Here is a 14,979-nt window from a genome sequence, read left to right as displayed (position 1 = left end):
TATAACCCGTAGTCTCAAAGCTCCATGTCTTACTGATAAAAACCTTTGTTCCAAGAACAACTACGATTGAATAACGGCACGTAGCGACAGAAACCGAAGTAGAAGCAAAGTTACACTCTCGCAGGGAAGTGAGGTTCATCATCCAAACGAGTACTTGTATTTGTCGTGGAACCGCGTGGGCCTATTCTTATCTTTATTTTATTTTATTCTATTTTATTCTATTTTATTCTATTTTATTCTATTTTATTCTATTTTATTCTATTTTATTTTATTTTATCTTATTTTTTTTGTATAATGCGACGTTCTGTTGGCCGTTATTGTTCCCAGGACTTGTCCCAAGTGTCTGAACTCTATGTGTCAAAACATGCTAGCTCATATACAAGAAGTAGAAAATGAGGGAGAGGGAAGAGAAGCCAAGACCATTCCCAAGTTATTCTAATTATTGCAGTTGCAAAATCTATGGTAGGACCACGCTGTTAGTTTGTGAGTTGAGCTTGCAACGCATGACCACGATGAATATTGACAATGGCATTGGTAGACAACATTAATCGCTTGGCATCACGGCAGTGTCAGATATTTCAAGTCTCTCTTGCTGGGCCATTGCCTGTGCTGAGACTATTTCTGCAAGACGTTTCAAACGCGGAGTTTGGAGCCCTGGATATCATTAGTATTCTGGAAACCATTTCGTTGAAGCACTCACATGATGGTGTGTATGTCTCTAAGGCTGTGATGACACGAGGCTCGGCGATTTCATACGGGCCACTGTCTTCCATGTCAACAGGGGTAAGGAGGAGTACATCGCTCTTTTCTGTGACACGCGAGGCTACGGCTTTCATGATCTCGCCATTGATGGGCTGTTCGTAGTCAGCGACAAGATATTGATTCAGAAGCTTCTGGATCTGGTTTGGAGATAGCCTAAAGAATCGACCAATTAGTCTTCATTCTGAAAGCGAGATCTACCACCTTACATCCAACAGATATCTTGGATTATCTCGATGTCGTTGAGAGTGGCTTTCTTGAGTTGAAGGAGCTTCGTTGCTTGCTGAAAACAACAGATATATCAGTTAAAATCACTACTGTCTCTTGGAAACCAACTTACCATCAAATGCTCCAGCTGCAATGTCCCTTCAGGCATATCATGGCTTTTGCACCACTCCTCAATCCGAGTTATGTTGTAATTGATTTGAAGGCCACGTTTCCAAGATAAAAAGTTCCTTCGCATCAAGAGATCGTTGAAAGCGGTGACACCGACAAGGCGAAGCAGCTCTGTCACGGTTTGAGTAATGATAGAATCTTCCAAGTAGAAAGCTTTCATTGCTTTGTAGACATTGTTCAGAAGGCTGAGGAGATTATCCATGCTGTACGCTGGATTGTTGTTTGAGGGAAGAAGTTTCCCGAGGAATCGATTGGTTTCACTGGTGACGAACCCAGGAAGGGACTGAGATTCGATGATCGCGGGGACAATCATCTTGTAGAGTTTCTTCTTCAACACCTTCATCCACGTGTGATAGATATTGAATTCCAAGCTTTCTAAATCATGCTTCACGATCTCCAGGAGGCGATCGTATTCGTAATTATCCGTCTTCTGGGCCTCGTACCAGTCCTCTGCCAGGAAGACAAATGAAAGCATTTCGTGCACGTTAGAGAGCCAAAAAGCGCCGGGATTGATGGCGTCATCTCCATCATGCTGCATGACCTCTTGCTGAATTGACTGCATCACATTGGCTAAGAAACGCTCGGATTCTTTCACAAAACCATTGTTCCACATCTCTGACGTGACAAGATTAATCAGATATGCGGGAAATAGGACTTCCTTCTCGGTTGGCGGAGGTGTCGAGCTGGGCAGTGGGATTTTCAAGTTCCGGATCAATCCCATTGTGACTTCCTCATTGAGTTCATCTTCTTCAGACAGTAAATTCTCGAGCTCCACCTCAACAGTGTCCAGTCCTGGTGAAAAGGTATGCCCTGAAAAGTTCTGGCGACCGAAAGTCGAACTCGGGATTGCCATAGATACAGGCCGAGGATTGTACGCGCCGCTGAAGCGATCAGTGTCAATTTTTTCAGCCCCAGCACTCCGTCGCTTAGGCTTCGACTTCTTTGAGGAAACCAAGTTTATCAAGCCACCGGCAGGTGGCTGGATAGGACCGCTGTTCTGCGCATCTCCGTTAAGACCATTCAAAGAAATACTTCGTTTAGCTAACTCTAGCTGCTCTTCAAGCTCCGCAACTTGTTGGCGAAGAGAAGCCCGGTCATTTTCAGCTTCAATGTTCAGTTGTCTCAGCTGATCCAACTCCAGATTGGCAGACCGAATTGACTCCCGCGAGACTTTCTCCTCTTCTTGCAGGCGCTTGACGATCGTTTGTGCCTCAGCGTAATTCTGCTGCAATTTGCTCATTTCATCCTCCATGGCGGCCAATCGGGCAGCAGTAATCCCAGCTTGGTTAGCCTCGGCCTGAAGCTCCCTGGTACGATTTTCTAAAGCATTGTGACGAGTTCTCCATGATTTCAACTGTGTCTCATAATTCTCCAATTGCGAGTTTAACGATTTGTTTTCGCGTTTCAGTGACTCGAGATACTGAGTAAGCTCAACCACCTTATTTTCGAGCTTGTAGGAGATTTGCTTCAGGTCTCTCGCTTCCTCTCGAAGCTTCTTATATTGCCTCCTGGCCTGCTTTCCTCTCCACAAGTTTTGGACAATGATTACCTTACGACGATACTGCCGCCATGCCCGTATTTGTCGCCAGGATCGAAATGCGCGCTGTATGATCTTTGCCGCGTTGCCATGTATGGTGTCCATGATATTGCGTCGGCAGAGGAAGCCCTTAGCCACTGACTGGAACAGAATGAAATTGCCGCGAATTTCATTGTAGAACTTTCTTTCTTTTTGACCACGCCAAATTCTCTGGATAGTGGTGGCAGCTTTGACTTGACGCACTTCTGCCGCGCGCTGTCTTGCCAGGAAGCCTCTGATCAGAGCTTGTGTGGTAAGGATAGAGGAGCGCGCTTCGAGGTATCGACGCCTATAATATTTGCACCGCAAATTTTTTTGTATCATGATTGCGCATTCGTTCAATCTGGATGTACGAAGATTCTCCAGGAACGCAAGCATACCTGCTCGGAAAAATATCTTGGTCAAACCCAGTTGATATTTATCTTGTTTCTGATGGCTCGCGTCCCCAAGCGCTTTCTGTAGAATTGCATGGCACATTTCCTTGATTTCTGAGGTCCATTGAGAAGAGTGACAAAGCATATAATAACGGATGGCAAATTCCTCGTACGTCCAACGAGTAGGATACCCAGCAGTACTGATGCGGACGGTCTCAAGCACACCACAGGCTCTGAGTTGACTTAAGACCATTGGCCCCTCGAATTTCCAGGGCTCTTTGGCCTCATTAGGCTTGATGCACCGTATGTAGTGCACATCAGTAGAATTGATGGTGTTCATGAGCTCAATAAGCGATGACTTGAAAATTCCGCCAAGCGTCGGTTTTCTGTTGACAGCAACTCCGATTCTGCGTCCTGGAGCTGCAACTGGTTTGGATGAAATCGATGCTGAATCTTTCTCCCGAACAGCAGCAGCAGTGTCCAATATTTCTTTCACAAATTCATTCGAAGAATTGCGAAGGACGTCCATATGCTCGTCTGGCACAGTATCCCTGTTCTTTTCTATGAAGCCATCAGACTCATAGGTCACGTCCACCGCATAGTGACAAATGGTGAACGCTGATTTGCCGAATCGGGGCTTTTTGTAAAACTTCTGCTTATCGGCCGCGAAGTTGTGATGCAGCTTGGTCACAAATTGCTCATCAGACCCCATCGGCAACCGCGATTCTTCGTCCAAAAGAGATAATATGCCAAGCTTGGCCTCAATAAGATCAATGCACGGCTGATTGTCGGAGAATTCAATGAATGTCCAATCAATCTTTTCGCGCACATATTCCTCTTGCTCGAGCTTGAAAACGTGCTGGTTGAATTCCTGCTGCAATTTCTCATTTGCGTAATTGATGCAAAATTGTTCAAATGAGTTCTTTGCGAAGTGTTCAAAACCGTAGATATCCAAGACGCCGATGAATGATCGGTAGCTGTTTAGGACCTCGTCACTAGCCAAGCGGCGATTTATCTTGTCAACCAGCCAATCGAACAAACTGGAATAGATGAATTTCGCGACTGAATCTTTCACGACAGTTGCTTGTTGCTGTGTGAGGTTGGAGGTGATCTTCTCGCCCCTGGTGATTAGTTGCTTCTTCACTATCCACTTGGCAAACTCATTTACATCGATACCAAGCATGTCGCATGCCCGAACAAGAGAAGGCTCCGATGGGGATAAAGTAGAATCAGTCCGCGTTGCAGTGATCTTGACATTACCAAGATGTAATAGAGCAGCCAGAATGCGGAATATCTCTGCTTGCGTCCTCTCCGGCACCCCAATCGTGGTAAGGGACTTCCTCGTCGCGTTGAATTCTGACTGATCGTCAACACCTTCTATTGTAGGAGTCCCACCCTGATTGAGATACTCGAAATCTTCAACCGATGTGAGCCCGAGATCTTCTTTCTCCTGGTCGGTTGCTCCAGCCACAAGTTGATAGAAGACGTGATAGTTGCGTTCCTTGAGAGGCTGGAACACTAGCCGAGAACGCTCTAACAGATATGTCCTAATCTTAGCCCCAATGATGTTGTTCCTGTCGTCAAACATGATCTCGATATATTTCCCGAACCGTGATGAATTGTCATTCCTTGTGGTTTTAGCATTACCGAAAGCTTCCATGACCGGATTTGTAGCCAAGATCTGCTCTTCGGTTTCACTGATCGCATCCGCCCGACTTGTTGTATATTTTCCGGGTTGGTCTGACGACTCACGAGTCGCAAAATACCGCATGATATATTTGGCGCTCACAGTCTTTCCGGCACCGGATTCGCCAGATACCACAATCGTTTGGTTTTTTCCATCTCGTAGCATGTCACTAAGTAAGGCACGTAAGTAGAAGTTGAGTAATGGCCGCAGTGGTGGCTTACGCAAACGCCTCCTCCGCGATGGCGAACAAATGGGGTGCTTGCGAGGCACGGTGCTTTCCAGCGTACACCTGTACCATTTGTGGTACATAGAGCGAGTCAACCCGAGCGAAGGGGTTTGTTGCAATAAGAACTATGCCGCTGTATGTATATATCTCTTTCTGCGCGTAACGGAGTTTTATAGCCTGCAGAACTTCGGAGCAATCAGCGACAGAGTTGATTAGGATACAGACGAAAGAGCGCACCAGCAGGCTCGTTCAAATGGGAAAGATTCGTGAGATCTTCACTCGCTTCCAGCATTGCAGGATTCATTAAAGGCGGCAATTTGGGGTTATTGTCCATTTGCAAGTCGGCTTGTGTAGTCTCGAGCGTTTTCGTCTTCTCTCACGACGAGATTGTTAGCCACGTTGAAATCAAGATGCGATGCAAATTAAGGTACAGTCCGCGAAATACCTCTCCATTTTCCAACAGAAAGACCAGTTGCACCTTGTCTCCATCGACCACTTTCTCCTTGACTTCGGATGCAATCCATCCCTCTGTCGGGTCGGGCTGCCAGGCCCGTGTTCCAACCTCGTAGTTGTGTGCCATTGAAGTCCTAACACTTTTTTAAATTGGTGCCCTGGGAATTAAAGGTATAGAAGATCGGTGGGCTATGAGTCGGAGATGATACAAGGTTCTGGGAGAGGCATCTAGTGAGAAACGAGTAGCCCACTGGGAATGAGAATGCCGAATGGAGAATATAGCTTGCGAACAGCTACCGCTGCCTTGTGGCTCTGCTCAGGAAAAAAAAAAGATAGAAAGAAAGAAGAAATAAAGTGTATTCTTCAAAATGAAAGTCCACTTAAGGTGATGTGGAACAGCTGGCTGTTATTGTTGAGCCACAACCCCTGAGCCCTGAGGAGCTTGAAAGCTGCGCCACATGTCAGGAGTCAGGACCATATACTCCGTATATCCACACAATTAAAAATGCCGAGAATATGTAGTGATAAATCATTTTCGTAGAGGTAGTAATAATGTTAGGTAAGGTAGACTACCTTAAGTACTAGGTATAAATGATTCCATCTTTCAAGACTTACTTATCACACATCTTCCACAATCTGTAATTAAATCCAACCACTTTTCTAACGAAGCGTTGACGTCTGAAGGGCAGTAGTCAAACAAGAGTGGTGTTTGTTGTGTTGACGTTCTCCAGATTGATGAGGTAGAAATTGCGAAGATCTCCATACTGCTTCCTGTCTGACTTTTGGGTCTACCATTGCTATGAACGTCTGCTCTCACAACTGACAATTGCTTGATAATCATTAAACATGGTTGAAAATCGTTACTCCTCACGCCGCAAAATATTTTAGATGATAAACAGGTGAAGAAAGGGAAGGGAATAACAACGAAAAGTTGGATGTAAGAACAAAAGGAGAACATTAAATACGGGGAGTATAAAGCCCTTGCCGTATGAATAGCGCATGTATCAGACACCAGGAGCTTGACGATGAATACGGTTAGATAGAAAGACTAGACGTAGGTGCAACTTGGAAGCAAGAATCCCAGTCACAGTGGAGCGAAGCGAGAAGTGAATGCTAGGACCAAGAAGATAGGTTGCAACATGGCCCATATATTTAATCCTCAAACGACTTCGGCCATGCTCAGCTTTGTTTACACTCTGCTGCTTCCTTCTTTGGCTTCGAGGTGCCATCCTATTCGCATGTCAGTGACAACTTTAGAACAGTTATATTGAGGAAAGGTTAAGTTAGGATTGAGGCAACGCTGTCATCGTTGTGAAGAACGGAGTAGAGGCAAAGATATATTTGGAGGCATAAAGAGAGAAAAACCGTACCTCTTCCTCGGACTCATCGTCAACATCGCGATCGGATCTTCGGTCATCATCGTCGTCCTCATCCTCCTCCTCGTCTTCATCGTCCTCATCATCAAACTCGTCGGCATCCATGTCGTCACCCAACTCCTCGAACTGGAGAGCCTCGCCGGTAAACCAATCGATTGCACGCGGGATAAGCTTCTCTTTGATGTCCTCGCCAAGCTGATAGTCAAGTTCGAGGCGTTCTTCAATGTCAGTGGCGATGGTGTCATCATCGTCAGTCGGTGGTTGTGGAGGAGAGAAGAAGTTGAAAAAGGATTCGGTAGGAACTGTGACCTTAACGACTCGGGTTTGTTTGGTGTCTAGAGCATGTTAGTTTTCCGACTGAACAAATCCAGGTGGACGTACTCTTGTTGCGTTGCTTTTTGCTTTCCACGCGAACAGTAAGATCCTTGTCAGCCTTCCAGTCGATCTTGCAACCCTCCGCATGATCATAGATGAAATCACCACCGTAACCACTCTCTTCCTTGTAGTAGTAAGTTTTTGAGATAGTCTTGTTGGTGAAAAACTCGTTCTCCGCGAATTCAAATATGAGTCGGAAACCAGGGCGATCAAGATACTCCATCCGAACATCGGTGAGATGTTTGAGAGCCTCCTCATCCCGATCAGTGATCATTTCTGCAAGGGAGATTTGGTTCTTCATGGCGGAGAGCCAGAATTCAGGGATTCCAGGCGTTGTGATGTCTTTCTCCTCCTGCTTGCGCTCATCTTCGGCCTTAACATCTACCTCTTCTTCTTCTTCTTCCTCCTTGCCGGCCTGGACTTCGTCGTCGGTCGGTTCTGCAGCCCCATTGACAATCGTGGCACGTCTCTGATAGAGGGGTGTAAATTTGGCAAAGTACTTCTTCTCAAGCTCGAGGACTTCCTCCTGAAACTGAGCCTCGAGCTTGGCATGCTCCTTCTGAATACCCTTCAAGCCAGCAACACGGCGACGGACCGGGGCAGGGAGAGACTCGATGTAGCCTGATGAGCGCCCGACAAGCGACCCAAGTTTACCTTGAATCATGGACACAAGCCCGGGATTCCTTGCAAAAAGAGAAGCAGCCGTAGCGTGATCGAGTGACTCTGACATGTATGTTAGATTAATGCTATCGCTTTACACGAAACGAAAATTTTACCTTCTTTGATGCTTGCAACACCGGGTTGTTGAGCATGAGAAGAGATAGGTGCATTGTTAGCCGGTGTGTTTTGCGGTGTCCTGTCATTCAACAAATGTTAGCAGGAAGAGATGGGAGGCCAAAAAGATGGTCAACGAAGCATGAAGTATGGGAATCAGAGTACAACGAAGACGGCATAACTTACGGTGCGACCGGAAAGTCCGCCTTCTTGTTCCTAATAGGCTCAGACATTGTGAAAGGTTGTCAGATTAGGAGAAACAGTGTTGATTGAGGGGTTGTTGCGGAAGAGGTTTGGCAAGGGTTGAGGAAGAATTTGATACGCTTCGCTTTTGGGAGGTCTGGAATAAACTGGCTTGGTGGGATCGTTAGCGCCCTTGGGCCGAGGGGCTTGGCGGGACCAGTAGTGTTGAGAACCACGCATCTGTAAAGGTAGTCGGCTCCCAACAATAATAAGTATACAAGTCATTGTCACTATTGCTTACTATGTTGCTTACTCTTTGACTGAGCACCATGTCTGCCTGATTCGATAGGCTCATTCGATACTTATGGATGGAACGACTTGTGTGAATGCAAATTTTGACACTGCTGAACATCTGTACCTAGGTCGATACGCAGTCCGTACATGCATGGTTGTTAAGGTAGGTACTCCCTTAAGGTACCTACCCTCTTGGTTCATGTACAGATATGCCATGATTTACCTCCCAAATAAACCTTCAATAAGTAATACTTTTCGCTCTCAAGCTAAGTACTGGGCTCATTACATGCCTCATGAGCTAGTTGGTGACTGCTATCGCTACCTTAGACCTTGGTATACTTAATGCCTAAGGTACACTGAAAACAGAGGAAGATTAGGTTTGTTTCTGTGAACCATAGAGACATCGCTCACTGCACACTAAGACAGTATAGGAGAGATAGACGTAGCAACAAACAAACCCACATTGTTTAGTAGCATTAACACTTAAAGTACGGAGTAGATACCTTAGAGCCTGATATTTTGACTTATAGCCTTTCATAGAATATTATATCCCCCAGGATTCATGGCAGGAAATAACAACTACAGATTGGATATATATACGAAGTGATCATATATAGAGTTTTCTCTTGTATATACACTACAATCCTTACAGTACGGGACATACTGTTCATAAGGTAGATGGATCATCATTGTATCCAGTAGAGAGCTAATACAAGTGACATGTCAAATGTTTGAATCCAGTGTATTTACCGCTAACCTGATTAGAGAATCCGAGGAACTATACTTCTGTAGATTGGAATCTTCAGATACCTCGCTGATGAAAATCATGGCTTCTTGCATAAAAATTACTGTAGACGTAATTATACATCTACAGGCTCTGTGTTATTAAATATACTCATTTTAGGAGCCATAGAAAACATCCCAGTATCCTTCTTGAGACTATTACTCGCCGTAAGAATCTATCTTGGTTCCTAATCAGGCTAGCGGTAAATACACTGGATTCAAACATTTCACATGCCACTCGAGTAGTTGATCAAATCAGAATCATCAGTTAGCAAGTAATAACAATCACGTGATGATAGAGGACGATAGAGGTACCTCTAGATATTATCGAAAAGCGGATTCCCACATTACTTGGCTCATGGAAAAGAGTACTTACTGAGTGGCATATATAAAAACAAGTACCTCCTGCTGGACTGAGCGTTCGCCTTATCTATGTTATTCAGTAATACTCAGCGCCACCCCATGTGATGACGTCCGTTCGAAATTGATGTCAAACCTGTGAGTTGGCTGAGAGCATAATTCATTGAAGGGAGCACCCGCCAGCACAATGCGACTCGGTGAAGATGAATCCGCTCGATCAATGCCCGAGACCTCATCAGTTGAGGGTGTGCCTGGAGCTCGTCATCGACGTGACTCCATGAAGAGCAGGTATGTTGAGGATACTTCAACGTGTCTCTGCTCTGTGCCGCTAACACACCATCAGCTATAGTATTGTGTCGGATGTCGAGATGGCTCGGACCGAGGTACATCACTTGAGCCTAACTCTGCGTTACTCTGAAGTATGTATTAACCGTGGCTTGACAGGTCTTTGACGGGCCGATATCAGAGAGTATCCCTTCAAGCGTTGTCTCATTTGCTCACCGCCGCGGCCGGAAGGACTCGATCGTCAGCTTTACTTATTTCCAGGAAGAAGACGGGTTCATTGAGTGGCCTCGCGAAGAAGTAATCGACGCTGAAAGCGACTCTGATGGATTGTCAATGGGTGAGGCTAGCGAGGCAGATGAGTCCATTATATCTTCTCGCAGGTCCAAACGCCTGTCTTACTCCAGACCCTCCGCAGAGGACCCTCTCCTTCCGCGGCGCCCATCATCGGCTTTTTGTACTGGAGAGCGCACAATTGACAGCAGGCTCACCCAGAAAGTTTATATCGTGTCGGAAGACTTGACCATTGTCATCGCTGGGTTTTCAACGAGCTCCACAGGCTTGGCGCTATATTCTCTGCTATGCGTTATTACTTTGGGCTTTGCATATATTCTTCTACGTTGGTTGCCCAGATGGAGAGTTCGACTAATAGGAAAGCCGACGCCCCTTCGATTATGTCAATGGGTCGCAGTGGAGGTGGGTTTTCCCCGCTTATCACCGTGTAAAGTCTTCGCTGAATATGTGCAGGATCAATGGAATCAATTCAACATATGTGAAGTGTTGAGCATACCTTACGGACGTGCGCTATCCACAGTCTTTGCGGAATCCGAAAGTTGTACACAGGACGAAGATAACGATCCAACTGTCTCATACCTGAGATACATTGATTATCGTTGTCTCCGCTTCTTCTACCACCCTTTCGAGGACAAATTTAGCTTGATCAGTGGCTGGAAAGATCCACTGTGGACGAATATCAAACGAATGCGGGTCGGGTTGGACGCGGATGATCACGATAGCCGTGCGCAAATTTTCGGAGCGAATGTCATTGATATACAGCAGAAGTCCGTTTTTCAACTTTTGATCGATGAAGTAAGAGCCATGCTTTTGATTACATATCGTGAAGTCCAGTGTCTCACAAAACAAGGCGTTTCACCCGTTCTACATGTTCCAAATTGCGAGTCTTGTCCTATGGTCACTGGATGAATACTATTACTATGCCGTTTGCATTTTCCTCATTTCGGTATTCAGTATCTGCGCAACCATTTTCGAAACACGAACGGTATGTGGCGGTCGTCTTTTGACTACGGACTAGCCAAATAGCTGAGCTCGATGCAGACGATGAAAAGGTTGAGGGAAATCTCGCTTTTTGAGTGCGATACCCGCGTGCTTAGGAATGGCTTCTGTAAGTATTCATCCGTCTGCATCAGGAACTGGAACGCAAAGTTAATTTCTGGACTGGCAGGGAGGACTGTCCCTTCTCGAGAATTGGTCCCCGGTGATGTCTTTGAATTTTCGGATCCGTCTTTGAATCAAGTTCCCTGCGATTGCATCTTATTGTCTGGAGATTGTATCGTGAATGAAAGTATGCTGACAGGTCTGTGAAACAACTAACCCCGTAATTCTGTTGCGTGACTCGAGACTAACTTGAGATAAGGAGAGTCTGTTCCTGTATCAAAAATCCCGTTAACAGACGACGCGTTAAAGTACCTTAACCTCAGTACTCCATCTGTCCATCCGAATGTTGCCAAGCACTTCCTTTTTAGTGGAACAAAGGTCATTCGTGCACGGCGGCCACATAGCGTCGATGATGGTGAAGCCATTGCGTTAGCAGTGGTTGTGAGAACTGGCTTTTCAACAACAAAAGGTGCCTTAGTCCGTTCAATGCTTTTCCCCAAACCCTCAGGATTCAAGTTCTACAAAGATTCATTTCGTTACATCACAGTGATGGGTGTGATAGCTGCTTTTGGGTTTATAGCATCATTTGTCAATTTTGTCCGCTTAGGTGTAAGTCTGGCACAAGGAATGATACAAGGGTTAAGCTTACATTGCACAGCTTTCTTGGCATTTAATCATTGTTAGGGCACTTGATCTAATCACGATCGTTGTGCCGCCAGCATTACCAGCTACTCTGACAATTGGCACCAATCTAGCTCTTTCACGACTCAAGGGTCACAAGATATTTTGTATCAGCCCGCAAAGGTTTGAGCTGCTCTCCATCTGCTGTCATATTTATTCACTAAGATACCTGCAGGGTGAACGTTGCAGGCAAGCTTGATATAGTCTGTTTCGATAAGACTGGGACTCTCACAGAGGACGGCCTGGATGTGCTCGGTGTGCGAACTGTGACTCAGGATTTGAGGTCTGCACCTCTTGATGTATCTTATAGATGTGTGCTCACTAAGACAATACAGATTCACCGATCTAAAACCTGATTTGGCTTCTCTGGCCTCCACATCTTCATCTTGCATCGGAGCCTCTGTCGGTCCTCAACAACATAAGAATATTGTCCACGCTATGGCAACATGCCACTCTCTCAGAGTAGTGGATGGGGAGCTAATGGGAGATCCTCTCGATGTGAAGATGTTCCAATTCACTGGCTGGTCCTATGAGGAGAACGGAAGCGAATCTATAGAACCCCATGGTCCTAAGTACGAAACAATCATGCCACCAATTGCGAGGCCACCTAATCAGATATCCGATTTGAGTGGTCAAATAGGGACCAGTCAAACTGTAAGTTTTCTTCCTCTGGAAAATCCTATTAGGGCGCGCAGCACATCACTAATTCAAACGACACACTCTTTAGGTACCAATAGAACTCGGAGTTCTCAGGAATTTTGAGTTCGTGTCGGAACTGCGCCGTGCGAGTGTCGTCGTAAGACAGTTTGGAGATGGCGGAGCAACCTTTTTCGTCAAAGGCGCACCAGAAAGTCTGAAGACCATTTGCCTTCCTGACAGTTGTCAGTCAACCACCATGACCACCGTATTGAGTGTTTATATCGAGCCCAATGAGCTGACAATGTTGGACAGTACCACACGATTTCGATGATTTATTGAGCTTCTACACGCACAAGGGCTATCGTGTCATTGCGTGTGCTGGGAGATACGAACCAAAACTCAGCTGGATGAGAGCTCAGAAATTGACTCGAGAACTCGTTGAACGCGACCTCGAATTCATCGGATTCATTATATTTGAAAACAAATTGAAGTCCAGCACTACTGGGACAATAGCAGAGCTCAGTAATGCAGGCATCCGAAATGTCATGTGCACGGGCGATAATATACTTACCGCAGTCAGCGTGGCCCGAGAGTGTGGCTTAATTCGAGCGGATGAACAGTGTTTCATACCAAGGTTTGCGGAAGGTGAGTCTACCGCGGTCAGTTCGTAGCAAATCATTGACCAGAGTAGGTCATCACCACGATACTGGAGCAGCTCTGGTCTGGGAATGTGTTGATGATCCGGCGTTGAAGCTTGACTCGAGTACTCTATTAGTATGGACTTTGCCTGCCCTTGAATTGATCCTACAGCTGATGAAATTTAGCCGTCGCTGACTTCGACAAATGTGGATCTTTCCGTGCCCGCAATCGCATGCAATATCAACAAGTATACACTTGCAGTCAGTGGAGATGTCTTCAGATGGGTTGTGGATTTCGGCAGCGATGTTGTTTTGAAAAGGGTGAGCATTCAAGCGAGATTCGCAGTCTTCTCTAGTTCATTTGTTCCTTTTTCCCTCTGACACTGCTGCAGATGCTTGTTCGAGGAAACGTATTCGCCAGAATGTCGCCTGATGAGAAGCATGAACTTGTCGAAAGACTTCAGTCCTTGGATTATTGTTGTGGGTTCTGTGGGGACGGAGCTAATGACTGTGGTGCATTGAAAGCCGCAGATGTCGGTATATCCCTTTCTGATGCCGAAGCATCCGTTGCGGCGCCTTTCACCAGTCGTCAATTCGATATATCTTGCGTTCCACAACTGATCAAGTCAGTGCCTACCCATTTCTCATTCGAAGTAGATCTTTTGCTAAGCCACCAGCAGGGAAGGACGCGCTGCTTTGGTTACCAGCTTCTGTTGCTTCAAGTACATGAGTTTGTACTCCGCAATCCAATTCTCGAGTGTCAGCTTTCTTTACACGTCAGCATCAAACCTTGGCGATTTTCAGGTAAGTATAGTAAGCACTTCTCAGGGTCGTCGTCTCGCTAACAGTTTCAGTTTCTGTTCATTGACCTGGCACTCATTTTGCCGATTGCAATATTTAGTAAGCATTCTAAAACATCTTCAATACTAAATTGATTCCAAAGCTAACGGTTCGAAGTGGGATGGACTGGCCCGCATCCAGTGCTTTCCCGCAAGCGACCAACCGCAAATCTTGTGTCACGGAAAGTGTTAACTCCCCTACTCGGTCAGATATCCATATGCATCCTTACTCAATTCGTGGCATTCAAGACTGTCCAATCGCAACCATGGTATGTTAGCATGTATATGAATCTTCACCGGAAGCCTGATTTTAACCATTCACAGGTTTCAACCTCCAAGAATAGACTTAAACAATAGCAATATAGAGAACTCCGAAAATACGGCGCTGTTTTTAATATCAATCTTCCAATATATATTTACGAGCATCGTTCTGAGCGTGGGACCACCATTTCGGATGCCAATGAGGGCGAACAGTGAGTGTTACATCCTTAGTGTTCGGATTGAACTGACTAAATGGATAGAACCCCTGATCGTCACAATTGTCGTTGACACAATCGTGTCAAGCTACATGCTCTTCGATCCACCGGAATGGATTATCGAAACTATGCAGCTGACATTCATATCCAGGGGTTTCGCGTTTTGGCTTTTTGCACTCGCTACCAGCACATTCCTACTCTCGTGGGTCACCGAACGCAAGTTCTTCCCCCTACTCTCCCGGGCAATTGGTCATTTGAAAACACGGCTACGCCCGGGAAACCGTAAGCAGCGCCGTCAATATAAAGTGCTGCTTGATGAAATGGAAACATGAGCCTTGGTTTTGGATACATACATAGCATTGGATATCAACGGTAATGCTATGGAGCGATATGACCGCACTGTGTGTGAGGAT

At 45.8% G+C, this 14,979-nt stretch overlaps 3 protein-coding genes across 3 annotated transcripts; 1 reads left to right on the top strand and 2 right to left on the bottom strand.

Moving 5' to 3' along the window:
* Positions 1-289: 289 nt before the first annotated feature.
* On the bottom strand, positions 290-5,879 carry AFUA_5G05550 (type V myosin). The gene is made up of 7 exons (XM_077804757.1): positions 5,464-5,879; positions 5,256-5,388; positions 5,014-5,203; positions 1,100-4,961; positions 969-1,042; positions 701-915; positions 290-654 (listed from the first exon to the last, which is right to left on the bottom strand). The coding sequence occupies exons 1-7, from the start codon at positions 5,596-5,598 to the stop codon at positions 545-547; spliced, it is 4,719 nt and encodes a 1,572-aa protein (XP_077660895.1). The 5' UTR covers positions 5,599-5,879; the 3' UTR covers positions 290-544.
* A 108-nt stretch (positions 5,880-5,987) lies between these two features.
* Positions 5,988-8,437, bottom strand: nap1 (histone chaperone NAP1). The gene is made up of 5 exons (XM_748984.2): positions 8,183-8,437; positions 7,999-8,078; positions 7,229-7,945; positions 6,842-7,182; positions 5,988-6,701 (listed from the first exon to the last, which is right to left on the bottom strand). The coding sequence occupies exons 1-5, from the start codon at positions 8,227-8,229 to the stop codon at positions 6,651-6,653; spliced, it is 1,236 nt and encodes a 411-aa protein (XP_754077.2). The 5' UTR covers positions 8,230-8,437; the 3' UTR covers positions 5,988-6,650.
* Positions 8,438-9,803: 1,366 nt separating this feature from the next.
* On the top strand, positions 9,804-14,898 carry AFUA_5G05520 (uncharacterized protein; the record flags this gene model as incomplete). Its single annotated transcript, XM_077804756.1, has 20 exons — positions 9,804-9,904; positions 9,960-9,999; positions 10,061-10,594; positions 10,646-10,987; positions 11,043-11,177; positions 11,234-11,300; positions 11,361-11,492; positions 11,553-11,902; positions 11,952-12,097; positions 12,150-12,257; positions 12,310-12,628; positions 12,702-12,855; positions 12,926-13,272; positions 13,438-13,572; positions 13,644-13,876; positions 13,932-14,055; positions 14,106-14,151; positions 14,209-14,359; positions 14,415-14,563; positions 14,612-14,898. 20 exons carry the CDS (start codon positions 9,804-9,806, stop codon positions 14,896-14,898), a joined length of 3,900 nt encoding a protein of 1,299 aa, XP_077660894.1.
* Positions 14,899-14,979: the final 81 nt, after the last annotated feature.

The sequence above is a fragment of the Aspergillus fumigatus genome, chromosome 5, assembly GCF_000002655.1.
Source record: "Aspergillus fumigatus Af293 chromosome 5, whole genome shotgun sequence".
Lineage (NCBI taxonomy): Eukaryota > Fungi > Ascomycota > Eurotiomycetes > Eurotiales > Aspergillaceae > Aspergillus > Aspergillus fumigatus.
Note: the sequence above shows the minus strand (reverse complement) of the source record. Positions and strands in the feature narration are given on the sequence as shown.

What these genes read in the sequence shown, in the direction of transcription:
- nap1 (XM_748984.2), bottom strand. Translation starts at nt 8,229, where the DNA reads ATGTCTGAGCCTATTAGGAACAAGAAGGCGGACTTTCCGGTCGCACC. An exon ending in TGTTGCAAGCATCAAAGAAG is followed by an intron (nt 7,946 to 7,998) that starts GTAAAATTTTCG and finishes CATACATGTCAG; the next exon opens with AGTCACTCGATCACGCTACG. An exon ending in CAAAAAGCAACGCAACAAGA is followed by an intron (nt 7,183 to 7,228) that starts GTACGTCCACCT and finishes AACATGCTCTAG; the next exon opens with ACACCAAACAAACCCGAGTC.
- AFUA_5G05550 (XM_077804757.1), bottom strand. Translation starts at nt 5,598, where the DNA reads ATGGCACACAACTACGAGGTTGGAACACGGGCCTGGCAGCCCGACCCG. An exon ending in TTCTGTTGGAAAATGGAGAG is followed by an intron (nt 5,389 to 5,463) that starts GTATTTCGCGGA and finishes TCGTGAGAGAAG; the next exon opens with ACGAAAACGCTCGAGACTAC. An exon ending in CCATTTGAACGAGCCTGCTG is followed by an intron (nt 5,204 to 5,255) that starts GTGCGCTCTTTC and finishes ATTGCTCCGAAG; the next exon opens with TTCTGCAGGCTATAAAACTC.